General features: G+C 49.5%; 1 protein-coding gene across 3 annotated transcripts in view; it reads right to left on the reverse strand.

Moving 5' to 3' along the window:
* The window catches only part of ARHGEF39 (Rho guanine nucleotide exchange factor 39), a 75629-nt gene that overhangs the window by 41741 nt on the left and 9177 nt on the right, over nt 1-24711 (reverse strand). For all 3 annotated transcript variants that reach the window (XM_069205766.1, XM_069205767.1, XM_069205768.1), the window contains 4 exons: nt 22722-22816; nt 15464-15584; nt 4078-4196; nt 2992-3062 (listed from right to left, as the gene is read on the reverse strand). In XM_069205766.1, coding sequence (XP_069061867.1) covers nt 2992-3062; nt 4078-4196; nt 15464-15584; nt 22722-22816 — 406 coding nt within the window. The remainder of the gene's footprint in view (nt 1-2991; nt 3063-4077; nt 4197-15463; nt 15585-22721; nt 22817-24711) is intronic.

The raw sequence follows: 24711 nt of genomic DNA on the forward strand, positions 1-24711 counted from the left end.
ACCTCCCTGAGCAGTGCAAGAACTGAACATACTTGCTGGTTCACCTGGAATGGCACCCTCAGTCCACACCTGCATCATCTTCCTAACCAGATTGATTTGGAGACAGCCTCAGTGCTACCTGCAGTCAGAAGCATCACTCTTCCCTCTTCTACATCAAGGAAAGTAGCCGGGAGGGCATTTGAAAGAACCAGCACCCGAAACTGGTACTATGGTTTGATTCACGTCGAAATCTAGAAGTTGTGTATAAAAGCGGGACCCAAATCACCTTACTTTGTTCCAGTTGCACGTTCTCTAAGACCATGGGCGGGACTGTTCCGCAGAGTACTCAAATGATTGCTGTGCAATGACGGTTCAGGTCTTCCTTTCAGCCAGTGTCTCAAGGAAAGGGGGCATGACCCAGAGTCTGATCTTTCGACTAGAGGCCGTGCGGATCTGCCCTGAAGCTGCAGGAAATCTGCCTGCTTGCATCTGAAAGAGGGAAGGAGACTGCCTGGCAGGAGAGAGGGTCAGCAATCCCCTAGGGCTGCGAGACACTGAGTGACAGCAGACTGCACAAGAAACAACTCTGGAGGACCCTGGTCTCATCCCCATTTCTGATAGGATCCTCATTGTTGTGGGGCTGCACCTACCATCAGTACAGTCAGGACAGCAACCTCTCCGACCACCTTCATCCAGACACTGGGCTGCATCTGCTTACAGCCCAGCTGGGGCTGCAGCCCAGCATTATAAAGAGGCTGTCATAGGTGGCCAGCGCCTGCACTAACCCTGTACGAGAGCGTCCCTACTGAGGCTGGGTCGGCACACTCCATGCATACACAGACCGAAAAGCCCCTAATAACGATCCAGAGTTCCGGAGGGGATGTGATGAGTCTTCCCTTCTACAGTAACCTCCACAAAAATAATTCTATATACTTAGACGCTGGTCCTGTAATCGCTGCAGGATGGACAGTACAAATGAAGTGAAGCTAAATCCATGTAGTGTGGACAGAACCGCAGAGTTAATAGGTAGAGCCACATACGTTCTTACTTGTGTCATACTTCATCATCAGGTCTCCTCTTGGTCCCTAGAAACCAGGATGGGCTTGGCCATCTTCCAGGGAGCACTCAGGATGGTAGACTGTCAGAAACACCAAGGTATTAATTTATTAGCGGGGTTTCTGGTATGAATAAAATAATATTAGTGAAGTGTCTATGATGATAGTGGTCCTACACCCTATATGTGTCGACATGTTTCAATCCTCCAGAGAGGCCATAGGGTCCAGGGCCTTTGCCAGGGCTCTGGGATTATACCCCGGAGTCGTATCAATCAAACCAAACTAAATTATGTCAAGAAAAAACAAAGTCCTGCAACATATATCTGGCAGGCAAAAGGACAAGGGTGCCCTTGCGCAGGTCAGGTTCTCTTTGTGGGTCACTCATGTCTAGTTACTAGGGTACATGGGAGGAGTGTGGGACATTTCCTGGTATTCACACACTTGTTAAGGGTAACAGGTCTCTGTCCACACCTACTAGGTCCAATTTTCATCTCCCCACTTGTAACCATCCCACACATTTCAACGTACACCTAAACTTGATTCACGCTACTCCCTGACTTCAGAGAAAGGTGAGATCCGGAGCTAAAGGGACCACCTGGGAGAGGACAGGAGAGGGGGACGGGCAGATGTAGCACCTTAAGAGGAATCACACTGAGACAACACATTGAAGGTCTTTGAATTTGTGCAAAATTTACTACCACTGTGTGATGAAAGTACTTTCTTCCTGGAACATACAGCCACTTGGATGGACATTAGTATTATCACGTTTTTTGCTGAACTGCTGAGGGCCGAGTTCCACCAACACACACTACCTCCGTGAGGTGGAGCGGACGGCTCGCCTTCGCTGTCCTGGGGATCACATGTGGAAGGGGTTGCAGAGCACGGTGGGACCGGCCCAGGTAGCAAACAACCTCAACCCCCACTGTTGAGGCCTCCTAGCTCCTACCTACCCCTTGGTCCCATCGGCTTATGAGCGGACAACTGAGCAGGTACTGTTCAAGATTCAGACTTTAGTTGCCACTTAAAGTAAATGTTTTGGCACCAGGCACTTGTCCCGAATGGAATACTGGCTAGAATAAGGATTTAAACACAATGAGACAAAGGCCCTTATCTAAACCCTTAGCTGTTTTGTTTAAAATGTCTACGGTCATTTGTTATGAATGAATACATGTTAATATGACAAAATCCCTATCAAGTATCATTAAAACACATGCCGAACGGAGACGTCGGTTTTAGATGCAGTCTTGGATATCACGCATGGTAATGAGGCGCCGCATCAGTTTGGTACAATACTTGCTGAAAATTGATGATATGTTGTATGAATGTAAAATATTGAAGGTGATGAATTCAGGAGATCAGCGATGACCAACTTGTGAATTTTTAAAAACAATACGTAGGTTTTTTAAATGCACTGTAAAGATTTCCACGTAGTTATTGATGCTTTGAAGCACACTGAAGTTTGAATGTCATTTGGAAAATGAATTTTAAAGTTCTATGAAACGTTAGTGTTTCAACCATAAACAAATTATATGTATATTAAAAAAACAGCAAAACTCAAGAACGATGGTAGAAGGAAGGCTGTTCGGCTGACATTATCTTGTACAAGAGATCTGACAAGACCATCTTCCCAGCTCCCACATTTGTCATTCATCACCTACTGGTGCTCTCAGGTGCTCACATGTCTTAACTTCATAAACATCTGGACAGAGCTGTCCACACACCACGCATTCCTCGGTTTTTGATATTCCGCAGCACAACATAACTCCCCTCCACCCGTAACACTACATCATCACACTAGCCAATCCCTGGTCTGTCTTCACTAGACAGACACCCTTCAACTTCCTGACCTTCTGCACCCCACAGATGCTACACCCCCGCATCCCAAGGGTCTCCGCGCCCCTAACAGCACAGATGTCGCCATGTCTGAGCCCTCAGCACTCCAATCAGCGCCTCTTACTGGTAAGCTGCTGGAACTCCAGGGTGTCCGGGCTGGTGTTCTCAGTCAGGTCCCGGAGCAAGTGCTTGTAGCTGAAATAAAGAGCATTTGTAAAGGGGTGAATGGAAACCTTCTGCTCATCACCTTCACACTGGACACAGGTGAAACTCCCTTCTACACACATGTAAGAGAACCGTGAGAACCACAGAGGAGTTCACCACATGGGGAAAGGAGGCCACAGGCAGAGCCTTCTCGGGTCTCGGAGCTCCGGGTGTGCGGCTCTACCCCTAACATACAGCGGATGGATATTTATAAATACATTTCCCCATAAATCCTTTTTCTATTCCCTCTTATTTGGAACCACTGTACAGGTACAGACGTCTAAATGCGAATTCTTTAACGTTAGAGTGAACAAGACACAATGTAGTTAATAAGTAGGTGCAAAAGCTAAGCAGTTTAAAGGAAGTGGCTTTAAAGAACAAATGTTGCTATAGTTCGGTATGCGTAGCACCACGCAGAGAAATCTATAATGAACTTGAGCAGGTGCACAAGTAAACGATGTCATAAGGGCCTCATATCAGTAAGGACACTTAAATTCGAGGAAAATTAGTTCACAAGAAAGTTTAAACAGCAGTTGTAATTCTGCTTCGCTTCTCTTGCTCACATTGAGTGTGAATGGTGTAGGAGAGAAAGACATTCTGACATCCTTCACTGCTCACGGAGGATCCTCTGTGCACTGAGCTCCTCCGGCTGGAAGAGGACGCAGGATTTGAGAACACCAAACCTGCAGACAAGTAGACTGCCACAATGCTGTACCTGCCACTACCTGACTGGACCACATCTGCAACACTCCTTCAGCTATAAGGATGGGCTCCCGGCCCGCTTCTGATTGCTGAAAGGCTCCAGTGGTCAACCTCTGACTGGTCATTGTCTGTAATATTCCAGATTAGACAAGAACAAAAGCAGGATTTCTCCTCCACAAAGGAAGAGGTGGGACCTTCCACCCTCCAGGATGAGATCAGAGCCTTCACACAGATGCTCTTAAACCCAACCAACAATACTCTCCACCAGCTCCCAGTACTCCATCGATGATCAGTCAATACTCACTGGAGAACTCTCTGCAGCGGCAGCGGGAGCAGCTCCTCCAGCTTCAGGCCCTGGAAGTCAGGACGGCCCTCCTGCAGCCTCTTGAAGCGAGCAAACGATTTATTCTTCTTCACCTGAACCTTCTCAAAGACAAACAAGGAAACAAGATGAGGACACAGCACAGAACACCTAAGTGACATAAGAGTCCTGCCGCCACACTTAATTACTTCACAGATGAATGTTCTTACAAATCTGAAATAGGTGAAGAGAAGGTGCAAGGCTCCGAGGTATCATGGAAAACAATGCAAATGACGTCACACACCATCAAATATAACATGTGGTCAGAAAGACGCACAGCACTTTACCTGCAAACGCTAAACTAGTAATCTGTTTAAATGCAAAGAGCAAAACACAAAGATAAATGCACAAAACAGGCCTACACACTTCCTAGAAAATAAGAAGAAAACTTACGAAACTTCACATGACACCACAACTCACTCCTACCAAATGGTACCACACTTCAGTGACGAACTCTGTGTTACTAGAGTGAGACATTGCTAAGTAGCATCTCAAGGCCCACAGATAAGTCCCTTGTGTAAGGAAATGGCTCCCTGTTGCAGTTACCCCCCCACTTTTTGCCTGATACTGATGCTGACTTGACTGAGAAGTGTGCTGGGACCCAGCTAACCAGGCCCCAGCACCAGTGTTCCTTCACCTAAAAGGTACCATTGTATCCACAATTGGCACAACCCTGGCACCCAGGTAAGTCCCTTGTAACTGGTACCCCTGGTACCAAGGGCCCTGATGCCAGGGAAGGTCTCTAAGGGCTGCAGCATGACTTATGCCACCCTAGGGACCCCTCACTCAGCACAGACACACTGCTTGCCAGCTTGTGTGTGCTGGTGGGGAGAAAATGACTAAGTCGACATGGCACTCCCCTCAGGGTGCCATGCCAATCTCACACTGCCTGTGGCATAGGTAAGTCACCCCTCTAGCAGGCCTTACAGCCCTAAGGCAGGGTGCACTATACCACAGGTGAGGGCATACGTGCATTGTAGGAGGCTGGACTGGCTTGTAGTGAGCACCAAGGGGTACTTACACCTTGCACCAGGCCCAGTTATCCCTTATTAGTGTATAGGGTGTCTAGCAGCATAGGCTGATAGATAATGGTAGCTTAGCAGAGCAGCTTAGGCTGAACTAGGAGACGTGTGAAGCTACTACAGTACCACTGGTGTCACTTGCACAATATCATAAGAAAACACAATACACAGATATACTAAAAATAAAGGTACTTTATTTTTATGACAATATGCCAAAGTATCTCAGTGAGTACCCTCAGTATGAGGATAGCAATTATACACAAGTTATATGTACACAATACCAAAAATATGCAGTATAGTCTTAGAAAACAGTGCAAACAATGTATAGTTACAATAGGATGCAATGGGGACACATAGGGATAGGGGCAACACAAACCATATACTCCAAAAGTGGAATGCGAACCACGAATGGACCCCAAACCTATGTGACCTTGTAGAGGGTCGCTGGGACTATTAGAAAATAGTAAGGGTTAGAAAAATAGCCCTCCCCAAGACCCTGAAAAGTGAGTGCAAAATGCACTGAAGTTCCCCAAAGGACAAAGAAGTCGTGATAGGGGAATAATGCAGGAAAGACACAAACCAGCAATGCAACAACGATGGATTTCCAATCTAGGGTACCTGTGGAACAAGGGGACCAAGTCCAAAAGTCACAAGCAAGTCGGAGATGGGCAGATGCCCAGGAAATGCCAGCTGTGGGAGCAAAGAAGCTTCTACTGGACAGAAGAAGCTGAGGTTTCTGCAGGAACGAAAAGGGCTAGAGACTTCCCCTTTGGTGGACGGATCCCTCTCGCCGTGGAGAGTCGTGCAGAAGTGTTTTCCCGCCGAAAGACCGCCAACAAGCCTTGCTAGCTGCAAATCCTGCGGTAAGCATTTTTGGATGCTGCTATGGAGGGATGGCTTGCATTCGTTATCTAAAGTTTCCCCAAAGCAGAGACCCTAAATAGCCAGAAAAGAGGGTTTGGCTACTTAGGAGAGAGGATAGGCTAGCAACACCTGAAGGAGCCTATCAGAAGGAGTCTCTGACGTCACCTGGTGGCACTGGCCACTCAGAGCAGTCCAGTGTGCCAGCAGCACCTTGTTTCCAAGATGGCAGAGGTCTGGAGCACACTGGAGGAGCTCTGGACACCTCCCAGGGGACGTGCAGGTCAGGGGAGTGGTCACTCCCCTTTCCTTTGTCCAGTTTCGCGCCAGAGCAGGGCTAAGGGGTCCCTGAACCGGTGTAGACTGGCTTATGCAGAAATGGGCACCAAAAGTGCCCATGAAAGCATTTCCAGAGGCTGGGGGAGGCTGCTCCTCCCCTGCCTTCACACCATTTTCCAAAGGGAGAGGGTGTAACACCCTCTCTCAGAGGAAGTCCTTTGTTCTGCCATCCTGGGACAAGCTTGGCTTGACCCCAGGAGGGCAGAAACCTGTCTGAGGGGTTGGCAGCAGCAGCAGCTGCAGTGAAACCCCAGGAAAGGCAGTTTGGCAGTACCAGGGTCTGTGCTACAGACCACTGGGATGATGGGATTGTGCCAACTATGCCAGGATGGCATAGAGGGGGCAATTCCATGATCTTAGACATGTTACATGGCCATATTCGGAGTTACCATTGTGAAGCTACACATAGGTATTGACCTATGTGTAGTGCACGCGTGTAATGGTGTCCCCGCACTCACAAAGTCCGGGGAATTTGCCCTGAACAATGTGGGGGCACCTTGGCTAGTGCCAGGGTGCCCACACACTAAGTAACTTTGCACCTAACCGTTACCAGGTAAAGGTTAGACATATAGGTGACTTATAAGTTACTTAAGTGCAGTGAAAATGGCTGTGAAATAATGTGTGCATTATTTCACTCAGGCTGCAGTGGCAGGCCTGTGTAAGAATTTTCAGAGCTCCCTATGGGTGGCAAAAGAAATGCTGCAGCCCATAGGGATCTCCTGGACCCCAATACCCTGGGTACCTTAGTACCATATACTAGGGAATTATAAGGATGTTCCAGTATGCCAATGTGAATTGGTAAAATTGGTCACTAGCCTGTTAGTGACAATTTGGAAAGAAATGAGAGAGCATAACCACTGAGGTTCTGGTTAGCAGAGCCTCAGTGAGACAGTTAGGCACCACACAGGGAACACATTCATATAGGCCACAAACTTATGAGCACTGGGGTCCTGACTAGCAGGGTCCCAGTGACACATAACAAACATACTGAAAACTTAGGGTTTTCTCTATGAGCACTGGGCCCTGGCTAGCAGGATCCCAGTGAGACAGTGAAAACACCCTGACATACACTCACAAACAGGCCAAAAGTGGGGGTAACAAGGCTAGAAAGAGGCTACTTTCTCACATGCATGAGCACTATGCCCCTACAGTGTCTAAGCAAAACCTTAGACATTGTAAGTACAGGATAGCCAGAAGAGTATATGGTCTGGGAGTCTGTCAAAAACGAACTTCACAGCTCAATAATGGCTACACTGAATACTGGAAAGTTTGGTATCACACTTCTCGGAATAATAAACCCACACTGATGCCAGTGTTGGATTTATATAAAAATGCACACAGAGATGCCCCCTGTATTTTACCCAATTGTTCAGTACAGGACTGACTGGTCTGTGCAAGCCTGCTGCTGAGAGACGAGTTTCTGACCCCATGTGGTGAGGGCCTTTGTGCTCTCTGAGGACAGAAACAAAAGCCTACTCTGGGTGGAGGTGCTTAACACCTCCCCCCTGCAGGAACTGTAACACCTAGCAGTGAGCCTCAAAGGCTCAGGCTTCGTGTTACAATGCCCCAGGGCACTCCAGCTAGTGGAGATGCCAACCCCCTGGACACAGCCCCCACTTTTGGCGGCAAGTCCAGGAGAGATAATGAGAAAAACAAGGAGGAGTCACTGGCCAGTCAGGACAGCCCCTAAGCTGTCCTGAGCTGAGGTGACTGACTATTAGAAAGCCTCCATCTTGCAGATGGAGGATTCCCCCAATAGGATTAGGGATGTGCCCCCCTCCCCCTCAGGGAGGAGGCACAAAGAGGAAGAAAAACTGCAACAGCGACGCGTTCCACAGGGTCCAGCGACCTCTGAAGCCTCAGAGGACTACCCTGCATCTAGAAGGATCAAGAACTCCAGAGGACAGCGGCCCTGTTTCAAAGAAGAAACCTCTTTGCAACAAAGAAGCAACTTTTAAAGAACACACGTTTCCCGCCGGAAGCGTGAGGCTTTGCACTCTGCACCCGACGCCCCCGGCTCGACCCGCGGAGAACCAACACTACAGGGAGGACTCCCCGGCGACTGCAAGCCCGTGAGTAGCCAGAGTTGACCCCCCTGAGCCCCCACAGCCACGCCTGCAGAGGGAATCCAGAGGCTCCCCCTGACCGCGACTGCCTGCTTCAAAGACCCGACGCCTGGTGAAGACACTGCACCCGCAGCCCCCAGGACCTGAAGGATCCGACCTCCAGTGCAGAAGCGACCCCCAGGTGGCCCTCTTCCTTGCCCAGGTGGTGGCTACCCCGAGAAGCCCCCCCCCTTGCCTGCCTGCTTCACTGAAGAGACCCCTGTGTCTCCCATTGAAACCTATTGCAAACCTGACGCCTGTTTGCACTCTGCACCCAGCCGCACTTTTTGTGCTGACTTGTGTCCCCCCGGTGCCCTACAAAACCCCCCTGGTCTGCCCTCTGAAGTCGCAGGTACCTACTTGCTGGCAGACTGGAACCAGGGCACCCAGTTCTCCATTGAAGCCTATGCGTTTTGGACACCACTTTGACCTCTGCACCTGACCGGCCCTGAGCTGCTGGTGTAGTAACTTTGGGGTTGCCCTGAACCCCCAACGGTGGGCTACCTTGGACCCAACTTTGAACCCTGTAGGTGGTTTACTTACCTGTAAAACTAACAAACACTTACCTCCCCCAGGAACTGTTGAAAATTGCAGTGTGTCTAGTTTTAAAATAGCTTATTGCCATTTGTGTGAAAACTGTATATGCTATTTTGCTAATTCAAAGTTCCTAAAGTTCCTAAGTGAAATACCTTTAAGTTAAAGTATTACTTGTAAATCTTGAACCTGTGGTTCTTAAAATAAACTAAGAAAAGATATTTTTCTATATAAAAACCTATTGGCCTGGAATTGTCTTTGATTGTGTGTCCCCCATTTATTGCATGTGTGTGTACAACAAATGCTTAACACTACCCTCTGATAAGCCTACTGCTCGACCACACTACCACAAAATAGAGCATTAGAATGATCCCTTTTTGCCACTATCTTACCTCTAAGGGGAACCCTTGGACTCTGTGCATGCTATTTCTTACTTTGAAATAGTACATACCGAGCCAACTTCCTACACCTTGTAAAAGGTACCAGTGGTACCAAGGGCAGTGACCAGGGAAGGTCCCCACGACTGCAGCATGTGTTGTGCCACCCTAAGAGACCCCTCAACTAACAAATGCACACTGCCATTGCAGATTGTGTGTGTTGGTGGGGAGAAAAAGGCAAAATCGACATGGCATCCCCCTCAGGGTGCCATGCCCACAAAATACTCCCTGTGGCATAGGAAAGTCACCTCTCTAGCAGGCCTGACAGCCCTAAGGCTACAGGTGAGGGCATAGCTGCATGAGCAATATGCCCCCACAGTGTCCATTCTTAGACATTGTAAGTACAGTTGTGGCCATATTAAAGTATATGGTCTGGGAGTTTGTCAAAACGAACTCCACAGCTCTATAATGGCTACACTGAATACTGGGACGTTTGGTATCAAACTTCTCAGAATAATAAACCCACACTGATGCCAGTGTTGGAGTTGTTACAAATGCACAGAGAGAGTATCTTAGAGATACCCCCTGTATTTTACCCAATCCTTTAGTGTAGGACTGACTGGTCTGTGCCAGCCTGCCACTTCCAGATGACTTTCTGACCCCATTGGGTAACAGCCTTTCTGCTCTCTGGGGCCAGAAACAAAGCCTGCTCTGGGTGGAGATGCTTCACACCTCCCCCCTGCAGGAACTGTAACACCAAACAGTGAGCCTCAAAGGCTCAGGCCTGGTGTTACAATGCCCCCAGGGCACTCCAGCCAGTGGAGATGCCCGCCCCCTGGACAAGCCCCCACTTTTGGCAGCAAGTCCAGAGGAGATAATGAGAAAAACAAGGAGGAGTCACCCCCTCAGCCAGTTCTACCCCTAGGGTGTCCAGAGCTGAAGTGACCCCTTCCTTGAGAAATCCTCCATGTTGCTTTGGAGGATTAGGACGGATAGGGATGTACCCTCCTCCGAGGGAGTGGGCACAAGGAGGGTGTAGCCACCCTCAGGAACAGTAGCCATTGGCTACTGCCCTCCGACCCTAACATACCTCTAAATTTAGTATTTAGGGGGCGACCCTGAACCCAGATCATCAGATTCCTGACGACCTCACAAGAAGAAGGACTGCTAAGCTGAAAACCCTGCATAGAAGAAAAGGGGACGACAACGGACTTGGCCCCAGCCCTAACCGCCTGTCTCCTGCTTCGAAGACCCTGCAAACGAGAAGAGACCCCTGAAAAGCCTCCAGAGGACTGCCTGCATCACCAAGAAACTCCGTGGGCAGCGGACCTGCCCAAAAAGAAGATGAAGAAACAATCTTTAAAGGGAATCTCACCTCACTCCATAAGCGTGAGTCCCCACTACTATGCACCCAGCGCCCCCGGCCCGTGTCCAGAGAAACCAACTATCCAGAGAGGACCCCTAGGTGACTCCGACAACGTGTCCACCCTGAGCTGACCTCCCTGCACCCCCACAACGACACCTGCAGAGGGAATCCAGAGGACCCCCTGAACACGACTGCCCGGGACGAAGATATCTACCGCCTGGAAGAAGCACTGCACCACGGCCCCCAGGCCCATTAGAAACAGAGCACTGGTGCAGCAATGCCCAGCAGGTGGCCTCACGCCTAAGTGACCCCCAGGTCCCTCCATATAGTTTTATTGAGAAACTGATGCCCTGTTTTTACATGGCCATCCCCGTGACTCTGAGGGTGTGGTTTGTGTGCCTACTTGGGGCCCCTCCAGTACTCCTCCAAACCCCCCTGGTCTGCCCTCCGAAAACGCGGGTACTTTCCTGCATGTGGACTGGAACCGGAGTACCCCCTGGCTCCATAGGTGCCCACGTTATTTGTGCTCCTGTTTGACCTCTGCACTTGAGCAGCCCTGTGTTGCTGGTGCTGGATGTTTGGGGTTGCCTTGAACCCCCAACGGTGGACTACCTATACCCCAGAGATTGAACCCGTAAGTGTGGTACTTACCTCTGAAACTGTACTGTGCTTACCTGTAGGAAAGTACCATCTTGCCTGGCATGTTACCCCCATATTTCACTGTATATATGTTGTTTTAGTTGTATGTGTCACTGGGACCCTGCCAGCCAGGGCCCCAGTGCTCATAAGTGTGCCCTGTATGTGTTACCTGTGTAGTGACTAACTGTCTCACTGAGGCTCTGCTAATCAGAACCTCAGTGGTTATGCTCTCTCATTTTCTTTCCCAATTGTCACTAACAGGCTAGTGACCAATTTCACCAATTTACATTGGCATACTGGAACACCCTTATAATTCCCTAGTATATGGTACTGAGGTACCCAGGGTATTGGGGTTCCAGGAGATCCCTATGGGCTGCAGCATTTCTTTTGCCACCCATAGGGAGCTCTGACAATTCTTACACAGGCCTGCCCTTGCAGCCTGAGTGAAATAACGTCCACGTTATTTCACAGCCATTTACCACTGCACTTAAGTAACTTATAAGTCACCTATATGTCTGACCTTTACCTGGTAAAGGTTGGGTGCTAACTTACTTAGTGTGTGGGCACCCTGGCACTAGCCAAGGTGCTCCCACATTGTTCAGGGCAAATTCCCCAGACTTTGTGAGTGCGGGGACACCATTACCCGCGTGCACTATACATATCTCACGACATATGTATAGCGTCACAATGGTAACTCCGAACATGGCCAAGTAACATGTCTAAGATCATGGAATTGTCACCCCAATGCCATTCTGGCATTGGGGAGACAATTCCATGATCCCCCGAGTCTCTAGCTCAGACCCGGGTACTGCCAAACTACCTTTCCCGGGGTTTCACTGCAGCTGCTGCCAACCCCTCAGACAGGTTTCTGCCCTCCTGGGGTCAAGCCAGGCTTGGCCCAGGAAGGCAGAACAAAGGACTTCCTCAGAGAGAGGGTGTTACACTCTCTCCCTTTTGAAAAAGGTGTTAGGGCTGGGGAGGAGTAGCCTCCCCCAGCCTCTGGAAATGCTTTCATGGGCACAGATGGTGCCCATTTCTGCATAAGCCAGTCTACACCGGCTCAGGGATCCCCCAGCCCTGCTCTGGCGCGAAACTGGACAAAGGAAAGGGGAGTGACCACTCCCCTGACCTGCATCTCCCCTGGGAGGTGCCCAGAGCTCCTCCAGTGTGCCCCAGACCTCTGCCATCTTGGAAACAGAGGTGCTGCTGGCACACTGGACTGCTCTGAGTGGCCAGTGCCAGCAGGTGATGTCAGAGACTCCTTCTGATAGGCTCCTTCTGGTGTTGCTAGCCTATCCTCTCTCCTAAGTAGCTAAACCTCCTTTTCTGGCTATTTAGGGTCTCTGCTTTGGGGAATTCCTTAGATAACGAATGCAAGAGCTCATCAGAGTTCCTCTGCATCTCTCTCTTCACCTTCTGCCAAGGAATCGACTGCTGACCGCGCTGGAAGCCTGCAAAACTGCAACAAAGTAGCAAAGAGGACTACTGCAACCTTGTAACGCTCATCCGGCCGCCTTCTCAACTGTTTTCCTGGTGGTGCATGCTGTGGGGGTAGTCTGCCTCCTCTCTGCACTAGAAGCTCCGAAGAAATCTCCTGTGGGTCGACGGAATCTTCCCCCTGCAACCGCAGGCACCAAAGAACTGCATCACCGGTCCTCTGGGTCTCCTCTCAGCACGACCAGCGAGGTCCCTTGAACTCAGCAACTCTGTCCAAGTGACTCCCACAGTCCAGTGACTCTTCAGTCCAAGTTTGGTGGAGGTAAGTCCTTGCCTCCCCACGCTAGACTGCATTGCTGGGAACCACGTGTTTTGCAGCTACTCCGGCTCCTGTGCACTCTCCCAGGATTTCCTTTGTGCACAGCCACGCCTGGGTCCCCGGCACTCTAACCTGCAGTGCACAACCTCCTGAGTTGTCCTCCGGCGTCGTGGGACCCTCTTTTGTGACTTCGGGTGAGCTCCGGTTCACTCCACTTCGTAGTGCCTGTTCCGGCACTTCTGCGGGTGCTGCTTGCTTCTGAGTGGGCTCTTTGTCTTGCTGGACGCCCTCTCTGTCTCCTCACGCAATTGGCGACGTCCTGTCCCTCCTGGGCCACAGCAGCATCCAAAAACCCTAACCGCGACCTTTGCAGCTAGCAAGGCTTGTTTGCGGTCTTTCTGCACTGAAACACCTCTGCACGACTCTTCACGACGTGGGACATCCATCCTCCAAAGGGAAGTTTCTAGCCCTTGTCGTTCTTGCAGAATCCACAGCTTCTACCATCCAGTGGCAGCTTCTTTGCACCCACAGCTGGCATTTCCTGGGCATCTGCCCATTCCCGACTTGATCGTGACTTTTGGACTTGGTCCCCTTGTTCCACAGGTACTCTCGTCTGGAAATCCATTGTTGTTGCATTGCTGGTGTTGGTCTTTCCTGCAGAATTCCCCTATCACGACTTCTGTGCTCTTTGGGGAACTTAGGTGCACTTTGCACCCACCTTTCAGGGTCTTGGGATGGGCTATTTTTCTAACCCTCACTGTTTTCTTAGAGTCCCAGCGACCCTCTACAAGGTCACATAGGTTTGGGGTCCATTCGTGGTTCGCATTCCACTTCTAGAGTATATGGTTTGTGTTGCCCCTATCGCTATGTGCCCCCATTGCATCCTATTGTAACTATACATTTTTTGCACTGTTTTCTATTGCTATTATTGCATATTTTGGTATTGTGTACATATATCTTGTGTATATTTACTATCCTCATACTGAGGGTATTCACTGAGATACTTTTGGCATATTGTCATAAAAATAAAGTACCTTTATTTTTAGTATAACTGTGTATTGTGTTTTCTTATGATATTGTGCAAGTGACACTTGTGGTACTGTAGTAGCTTCACACGTCTCCTAGTTCAGCCTAAGCTGCTCTGCTAAGCTACCATTATCTATCAGCCTAAGCTGCTAGACACCCTATACACTAATAAGGGATAACTGGGCCTGGTGCAAGGTGCAAGTACCCCTTGGTACTCACTACAAGCCAGTCCAGCCTCCTACATTACCTCCCCCAGAAACTGTTGAAAATTGCAGTGTCCACTTTGAAAATAGCCTTTTTTTCCATTTTAAATGAAAACTGTGAACAATATTGAATCTATTCAAAGTCTCAACTATGACTATGCAAAGTACCTTTAATTTAATGTACTTGCCTGCTAAATTATTCTTGTGGTTCTAGAAATAAATTAACAAAAGAATATTTTTCATATAAAAAACTATTGGTCTGGAGTTAAGTCACTGAGTGTGTTTTCACTTATTGCTTGTGCGTGTACAACAAATGCTTAACACTACTCTCTGATAAGCCTAACTGCTCGACCACACTACCACAAATAGAGCATTAGTATTATGTATTATTGCCTCTGTCAAGCCTCTTGGGGAACCCCTGGACTCTGTGCTCACTATATCTCAGGTTGATATAGTATATGCAGGGCCAGCTTCCTTCACCCTTTCAAGGCTGCAACTACTGACTGCAGAGGAGTCAGTCGGAGCCACAACCACTGACTGTTAAAAGCCCAGTCAGGGTTGCCTCTCAGTATCAGCTGGCCCACGTATGACTGCATCTGCCTGAGAACACCTTCCTCCTTGACTACACCTTTAACTACAGCCTGGTCCGGACCACACTGCTGTGGTACTAACGGCACCTGTTGTGGGTGGGACTCTTACTAATCAGACTACTGATGTTGGGGCCGCTACCGATCTGTGAGATGACAGCTGAGCAAGCACTGCAATCAGAGACCTGTCAGCTCTTCTCTGCTGCTCCAAGCCATGCGCTTCAAGGACTATTGAAAATCTTCTACCGGGTGGGGTGTGTTGGGTTTGGTCACCTTATTCCAGTGTTTGAGTTTAAGATTCCTAGCAGCTGACATTCCCTACGACCAAAAGAATGAAATACTTTGCAAAACTTCCTGTGCTCCACCCCGGAGATGCTAGCACAATTATTGCAGACACCCACCTGAGCACTCCCAGCCTGGTACTGGATGGCACCACTATTCGCACACAGTAAGAAAAGGGTTGAAGGAGGTAGGAGAATAAAGGGGGGATAAAGGTTCAATGAGGTTGTCTCACCTGTAACACTTTTGAGGCCTGCTCCAAGCCATCAGTGTAGCGTTTATACAAGTCCAGGTGCAGACAGAAGTCTTCAAAGCCATCTCCGAACTGGCCGCCATCCAGGGACTGCAGAAGGGCTCTGAGAAACAAGGCAAAAATCAGGTGTAAGACTGACAGAGAACACCCCCCCCCACCCAACACACTGTCGCCACCGGAGGGACATCCTTACACTCAAGCCTCGTGCACATCCCACCTCTCCTCCACCCACCTTACAGATACGCAATACACTCCATGCACCTAGTGTCCCTTCAGCTGTTACCATACCCTCCACAGGTGCATGCGTCACACCAACCTCTGTGCCATATATGCCATTGTCCAGCTCTGTAAAGAACCTGTTTCAGATGCTCTGGTACCTCAACAAACCAATACAAAACAATTGTTTTCTTCACATGACTGTTCATGGACATGCACTCTCCGTACCAAAGGGGATCAACGTATGTTCACCGAGATTAACTTTATGGTGCTGGGAGAGCCAACGCACTGTTCATCCCACAATACAACTACTACAAACATTTGGTAAAAGAAATATGGAATACACGCTGTGTCTGAAAGCCAAGTGACAACTCAGCACTTTGACAGGGTGAAGAAGGGAGTTCCAGAGATGGGCTGTGAGCGCCAAGAAGGCTGCACCTCTGCCTGTCTCGTTTCTGTGTCCAATGGGACTGGAGGATTGTACTAACCTGAGGGAGGTGCCCGATGGACTGTTCTAGGGGACATGTGTGTGACTAAAAGACAGCTCCCGGCTGGTAAAGGACTTCACGTACCACACAGAGGACATTTAACTTGACTAACTGCTAGTGGAGAGAGCAGACAGCCGTTTCAGGGCAAGCAGAACTGGACAGCAGTATTCTGGGGCTTTGAAATTCTACCAGATACTTTTGCACCCTAAATAAAGACAGTTTGCATTGTACAATCGTGACAGCACAACTACCACTGTGGCATGGACTCAGTGTAAACTCCAAAACCTGTAGCTAAAAAAATAATCCAGTTGTGATCACTCTGGAGAATTATGTTGACTGTCGGTTCAGTGCCCATTAAGGCCCTTTACTGAGGCCAGAAGGAAATCCATTGCAACAGTTTTTATCCTTTGGCAAAGAAGCTGCTGAAACTCCCATTACACACAATCACTCGTTTTACTGAGGTAATTTTGAAACACCCCCCCCCCCCCCCCTCCCACCGGTCCATGTCCTAGAGGCGTGCAGTGAAAACATCAATGCTGTCACCAGAAGACAGATGGGCTGTAGATAGGAAAGGTGTATTGTAGGCATGGTTAAAAAAGAAACCCCATGGCCAGGATGTTATAAAGTACTGTTGGCCTGCGCAGGCCAGGGCCCAGGCTTGGGCAAGTAGTGATGAGCCGCGGCTTCCTGTGCCCCCCACAAAGCATCTAATCCATTCCACTGCAAATCCAGCACAATCGGAACAGTGACTCGTTTACTTTCACCACCAAATGCCATGTGATGACCAAACACAGCTTGACTGACCATCATTCTCATACAAAAATTTAGAAAAGTACAAATTACAAAAAGTTATATCAAAACTTCAATACATATAAAAAGCAGTACATAGCACACAAAAACCATTTACTTAATGCTTGCATAAACTATAAAAGAACAATTAAAAAATATCTTCCAAAATGGTCACTTTATGCACTTCAGGCGTCTGATCCAAAGAGCCATTAAAATGTTGCTACTCCAAGCACCACAACTCACCTTGCGTCTGTACTAAGAATTCTGGAGCCAACACTCCTTCAAAGAGGTGATATCCACCTTGACATCAGGTGTTTATAATTGCAAGTAAGAGGTTAACATATAAACTCTGCATCTATCTGGTCTATATGAGCATGTTTTAAATGATAGATGCATTAGAGTCAAACTCGTAATTCTGCCACCACCCGTAACCGAGGCACCCGGGTGCTCTAGCACCCTCATACACAAATGACCTAAAATTACCTTCTAGACACTTATCTTGGCAACTTGCACTGTAATGTTTTGACACACGGCCACCGTGATATCCTGCTGTTTTGGCATCCACCAAATACACCGTTACTCACCTCCAGTTAGCCTGGCTGCCATGGACCCCATCTGCCTCATGTCACATTATCTGCGCGCACTGCCTCTTTAGTAAACCAACCCCTTACACCACAATGCCAGTCACACTACCCCGTGTACATCCCATTATCTACACACACTGCCTCCTTAGTACCCCAATGCTCACACCACGATGCCAGTCACACCACCTCACGATCACATTATCTACGCACACTGACTCCTTAGTACCCCAATGCCCACACCACGATGCCAGTCACACCACCTCACGATCACATTATCTACGCACACTGCCTCCTTAATACCCCAATGCTCACACCACGATGCCAGTCACACCACCTCACGATCACATTATCTACGCACACTGCCTCCTTAGTACCCCAATGCTCACACCACGATGCCAGTCACACCACCTCACGATCACATTATCTACGCACACTGCCTCCTTAGTACCCCAATGCCCACACCACGATGCCAGTCACACCACCTCACGATCACATTATCTACGCACACTGCCTCCTTAGTACCCCAATGCTCACACCACGATGCCAGTCACACCACCTCACGATCACATTATCTACGCACACTGCCTCCTTAGTACCCCAATGCCCACACCACGATGCCAGTCACACCACCTCACGATCACATTATCTACGCACACTGCCTCCTTAGTACCCCAATGCTCACACCACGATGCCAGTCACACCACCTCACGATCACATTATCTACGCACACTGCCTCCTTAGTACCCCAATGCTCACACCACGATGCCAGTCACACCACCTCACGATCACATTATCTACGCACACTGCCTCCTTAGTACCCCAATGCTCACACCACGATGCCAGTCACACCACCTCACGATCACATTATCTACGCACACTGCCTCCTTAGTACCCCAATGCCCACACCACGATGCCAGTCACACCACCTCACGATCACATTATCTACGCACACTGCCTCCTTAGTACCCCAATGCTCACACCACGATGCCAGTCACACCACCTCACGATCACATTATCTACACACACTGACTCCTTAGTACCCCAATGGTCACACTACGATGCCAGTCACACCACCTCACGATCACATTATCTACGCACACTGCCTCCTTAGTACCCCAATGCTCACACCACGATGCCAGTCACACCACCTCACGATCACATTATCTACGCACACTGCCTCCTTAGTACCCCAATGCTCACACCACGATGCCAGTCACACCACCTCACGATCACATTATCTACGCACACTGCCTCCTTAGTACCCCAATGCTCACACCACGATGCCAGTCACACCACCTCACGATCACATTATCTACACACACTGCCTCCTTAGTACCCCAATGCTCACATCACGATGCCAGTCACACCACCTCACGATCACATTATCTACGCACACTGCCTCCTTAGTACCCCAATGCTCACACCACGATGCCAGTCACACCACCTCACGATCACATTATCTACACACACTGACTCCTTAGTACCCCAATGCTCACACCACGATGCCAGTCACACCACCTCACGATCACATTATCTACACACACTGACTCCTTAGTACCCCAATGCTCACACCACGATGCCAGTCACACCACCTCACGATCACATTATCTACGCACACTGCCTCCTTAGTACCCCAATGCTCACACCACGATGCCAGTCACACCACCTCACGATCACATTATCTACACACACTGCCTCCTTAGTACCCCAATGCTCACACCACGATGCCAGTCACACCACCTCACGATCACATTATCTACGCACACTGCCTCCTTAGTACCCCAATGCTCACACCACGATGCCAGTCACACCACCTCACGATCACATTATCTACGCACACTGCCTCCTTAGTACCCCAATGCTCACACCACGATGCCAGTCACACCACCTCACGATCACATTATCTACGCACACTGCCTCCTTAGTACCCCAATGCTCACACCACGATGCCAGTCACACCACCTCACGATCCCATTATCTACGCACACTGCCTCCTTAGTACCCCAATGCTCACACCACGATGCCAGTCACACCACCTCACGATCCCATTATCTACGCACACTGCCTCCTTAGTACCCCAATGCTCACACCACGATGCCAGTCACACCACCTCACGATCACATTATCTACGCACACTGCCTCCTTAGTACCCCAATGCTCACACCACGATGCCAGTCACACCACCTCACGATCCCATTATCTACGCACACTGCCTCCTTAGTACCCCAATGCTCACACCACGATGCCAGTCACACCACCTCACGATCCCATTATCTACGCACACTGCCTCCTTAGTACCCCAATGCTCACACCACGATGCCAGTCACACCACCTCACGATCACATTATCTACGCACACTGCCTCCTTAGTACCCCAATGCTCACACCACGATGCCAGTCACACCACCTCACGATCACATTATCTACGCACACTGCCTCCTTAGTACCCCAATGCTCACACCACGATGCCAGTCACACCACCTCACGATCTCATTATCTACGCACACTGCCTCCTTAGTACCCCAATGCTCACACCACGATGCCAGTCACACCACCTCACGATCCCATTATCTACGCACACTGCCTCCTTAGTACCCCAATGCTCACACCACGATGCCAGTCACACCACCTCACGATCCCATTATCTACGCACACTGCCTCCTTAGTACCCCAATGCCCACACCACGATGCCAGTCACACCACCTCACGATCACATTATCTACGCACACTGCCTCCTTAGTACCCCAATGCTCACACCACGATGCCAGTCACACCACCTCACGATCACATTATCTACGCACACTGCCTCCTTAGTACCCCAATGCTCACACCACGATGCCAGTCACACCACCTCACGATCACATTATCTACGCACACTGCCTCCTTAGTACCCCAATGCTCACACCACGATGCCAGTCACACCACCTCACGATCACATTATCTACGCACACTGCCTCCTTAGTACCCCAATGCTCACACCACGATGCCAGTCACACCACCTCACGATCACATTATCTACGCACACTGCCTCCTTAGTACCCCAATGCTCACACCACGATGCCAGTCACACCACCTCACGATCACATTATCTACGCACACTGCCTCCTTAGTACCCCAATGCTCACACCACGATGCCAGTCACACCACCTCACGATCCCATTATCTACGCACACTGCCTCCTTAGTACCCCAATGCTCACACCACGATGCCAGTCACACCACCTCACGATCCCATTATCTACGCACACTGCCTCCTTAGTACCCCAATGCTCACACCACGATGCCAGTCACACCACCTCACGATCCCATTATCTACGCACACTGCCTCCTTAGTACCCCAATGCTCACACCACGATGCCAGTCACACCACCTCACGATCCCATTATCTACGCACACTGCCTCCTTAGTACCCCAATGCTCACACCACGATGCCAGTCACACCACCTCACGATCCCATTATCTACGCACACTGCCTCCTTAGTACCCCAATGCTCACACCACGATGCCAGTCACACCACCTCACGATCACATTATCTACGCACACTGCCTCCTTAGTACCCCAATGCTCACACCACGATGCCAGTCACACCACCTCACGATCACATTATCTACGCACACTGCCTCCTTAGTACCCCAATGCTCACACCACGATGCCAGTCACACCACCTCACGATCTCATTATCTACGCACACTGCCTCCTTAGTACCCCAATGCTCACACCACGATGCCAGTCACACCACCTCACGATCCCATTATCTACGCACACTGCCTCCTTAGTACCCCAATGCTCACACCACGATGCCAGTCACACCACCTCACGATCCCATTATCTACGCACACTGCCTCCTTAGTACCCCAATGCCCACACCACGATGCCAGTCACACCACCTCACGATCACATTATCTACGCACACTGCCTCCTTAGTACCCCAATGCTCACACCACGATGCCAGTCACACCACCTCACGATCACATTATCTACGCACACTGCCTCCTTAGTACCCCAATGCTCACACCACAATGCCAGTCACACCACCTCACGATCACATTATCTACGCACACTGCCTCCTTAGTACCCCAATGCTCACACCACGATGCCAGTCACACCACCTCACGATCACATTATCTACGCACACTGCCTCCTTAGTACCCCAATGCTCACACCACGATGCCAGTCACACCACCTCACGATCACATTATCTACGCACACTGCCTCCTTAGTACCCCAATGCTCACACCACGATGCCAGTCACACCACCTCACGATCACATTATCTACGCACACTGCCTCCTTAGTACCCCAATGCCCACACCACGATGCCAGTCACACCACCTCACGATCACATTATCTACGCACACTGCCTCCTTAGTACCCCAATGCTCACACCACGATGCCAGTCACACCACCTCACGATCACATTATCTACGCACACTGCCTCCTTAGTACCCCAATGCTCACACCACGATGCCAGTCACACCACCTCACGATCACATTATCTACGCACACTGCCTCCTTAGTACCCCAATGCTCACACCACGATGCCAGTCACACCACCTCACGATCACATTATCTACGCACACTGCCTCCTTAGTACCCCAATGCTCACACCACGATGCCAGTCACACCACCTCACGATCACATTATCTACGCACACTGCCTCCTTAGTACCCCAATGCTCACACCACGATGCCAGTCACACCACCTCACGATCACATTATCTACACACACTGACTCCTTAGTACCCCAATGCTCACACCACGATGCCAGTCACACCACCTCACGATCACATTATCTACGCACACTGCCTCCTTAGTACCCCAATGCTCACACCACAATGCCAGTCACACCACCTCACGATCCCATTATCTACGCACACTGCCACCACGATGCCAGTCACACCACCTCACGATCCCATTATCTACGCACACTGCCTCCTTAGTACCCCAATGCCCACACCACGATGCCAGTCACACCACCTCACGATCACATTATCTACGCACACTGACTCCTTAGTACCCCAATGCCCACACCACGATGCCAGTCACAACACTCCATGTACATCCTAATGTCCAGGCACTCCATCTCCTTAGTGCATCACCATCTTCCCTGGTATCCTTCAATACTCTCTGCCACCCTCACACACCACAGCCCTACCGCTCACTCACTCGTTGGCCTGGTAGATGGATTTGATGGGCCCAAAAATGGACTCTCTGATATCTTGACGCAGCGTTCCCTTTGCCTTTAAAATTTCAACGAAATACTGCAAAAAAAAGAAAAGAAGAGAAACTGTAAGAATACATTATTTGATTGCATACCCCACTATTACACTTGTTTTACTAAACATTTTAACTAGCACTAGGAGACTGGTAAGTAGTCACCAGCTCCCACTAAGCTATTCAGTAAGGCCACAGTGATACAGCACAAAGGATTCAGCCTGTGTGTGATTTCTTATGCTACCTATTGCAGGAGGGTCTCCACTCTGAACTTAAGTCTCTGCGAGAGGTAAGAGATGTGGATGAAGAGCATGGGGGCTCAGATTCTCACTGGTAGACTGTGACTGCTTTAATGAGATCATTATTATGAGATAGCGGCTGTAGAGATTCTCAAAGATTGGCTGTGTTACCTTCATCCCTTTAGTAGCTATTGCATATGAGTGGTCTACGTGTGTGACTATCTGGGACCAGCAGCGTGTAAAGTGGAGTGGCCTGGATCCCACAGGTATACACATCTTTCAGACAGATGATGCTGACCCACTGTCTAAGGTTTCAGAACTAGTTTGGGCTGGTTCTCTTCAAAGCTGCACTTTCAGGATGTTCTCTCAACTTAGTGCAAAGTTAAGGCTTGTCCGGCAGGTCCCCCTACTGGCTCCAAGCAGGAGTATCCGAAACATGAGCACAATACTGTGAGAGGTGCCTGCACCTGGTTGTCTCCAGCCTCCCCGAAGCCGTAATCAGAGACAAACAAAAAGGCCTAAATAGTCCGCATTTTAAATAGAAACTGCAGTCTAAGTCCTCGCCCCTGGCCCCTACCAAATGGCTGTTCTCAGGAGGAACTAACCAGCAATGCTGTGCTGTGCTAACGAGGTCCTCACTGAATTTCTGAGGAAAATCCCCAGCTCCAGCCTCTTTCACTTCAGAGTCTAAAAAGGGTCCCAGTGGTCGCAGTACTCCTGTTCAAAACAGAGTCCTAGTACATTATATGTCCCACACACTGCACATACACACATGCATTAGGCACGCAAACCAGATGTCAGTGCATGATTCTGGGTTTAACATCACACTAGTATGGTATGTGTGGCACACACTCCACATACATGCGTTTGGCAAGCAAACCAGATGTCAGCGCATGATTCTGGGTTTAACATCACACTAGTATGGTATGTGTGGCACACACTCCACATACATGCGTTTGGCAAGCAAACCAGATGTCAGCGCATGATTCTGGGTTTAACATCACACTAGTACAATATATGTTCCACAATCCACATACATGCGCTCGGCATGCAAACCAGATGTCAGCGCGTGGTTCTGGGTTTAACATCACAGCAGAACTTTTCACAAGAAACGTCAGGGGACTGCACGTTCACTGAAAGAGGAAAAAGGTCTGGTCACATTACTGAGTGAAAAACATTACACGCGGTCACCCCGCTTTAAGTAATATCCTCAGGGCATGGATAGGACACTGCCCACTTAGAGGGCACTCTTGCTAAGTCCTTCCTGGTCACACAACAGGTCCTGGGACTTGTACTGCCAGGGACAGGCCTAGGTCTCTGCGCACTTGCTATATTAGTAATACGCCAGGGCTAAGGTAAAGGTCAGGATATCACTTTTCCTCAGTCGTGCCTTCAGGGCAGGGTACTTGCCCGTTAACCATGCAGGAGACATTAAGTCATACCAGTTTAGATTCGGATGGCACAGCACCAGTCTAGGTTGCCAGCTGCACAAAGAGTTGAAAGATTTCAGTTGATGTTTTCACAGGCTATCTGCGAGAGAATGGTTCTCTGCGGTCCAAGAAAATCCTGTTGTAAGGAAACCTGCGATGCAACAGTACAACATGCGCCGTTTACTGGCTCCCAACAGACTGCAGTGTATTCTGTACTTCCACGAGATATCTGCACGACAATTGCCAAGCCATTTAGGCTAATGCACCATCTGC

The sequence above is a fragment of the Pleurodeles waltl genome, chromosome 1_2, assembly GCF_031143425.1.
Source record: "Pleurodeles waltl isolate 20211129_DDA chromosome 1_2, aPleWal1.hap1.20221129, whole genome shotgun sequence".
NCBI classification, from domain to species: domain Eukaryota; kingdom Metazoa; phylum Chordata; class Amphibia; order Caudata; family Salamandridae; genus Pleurodeles; species Pleurodeles waltl.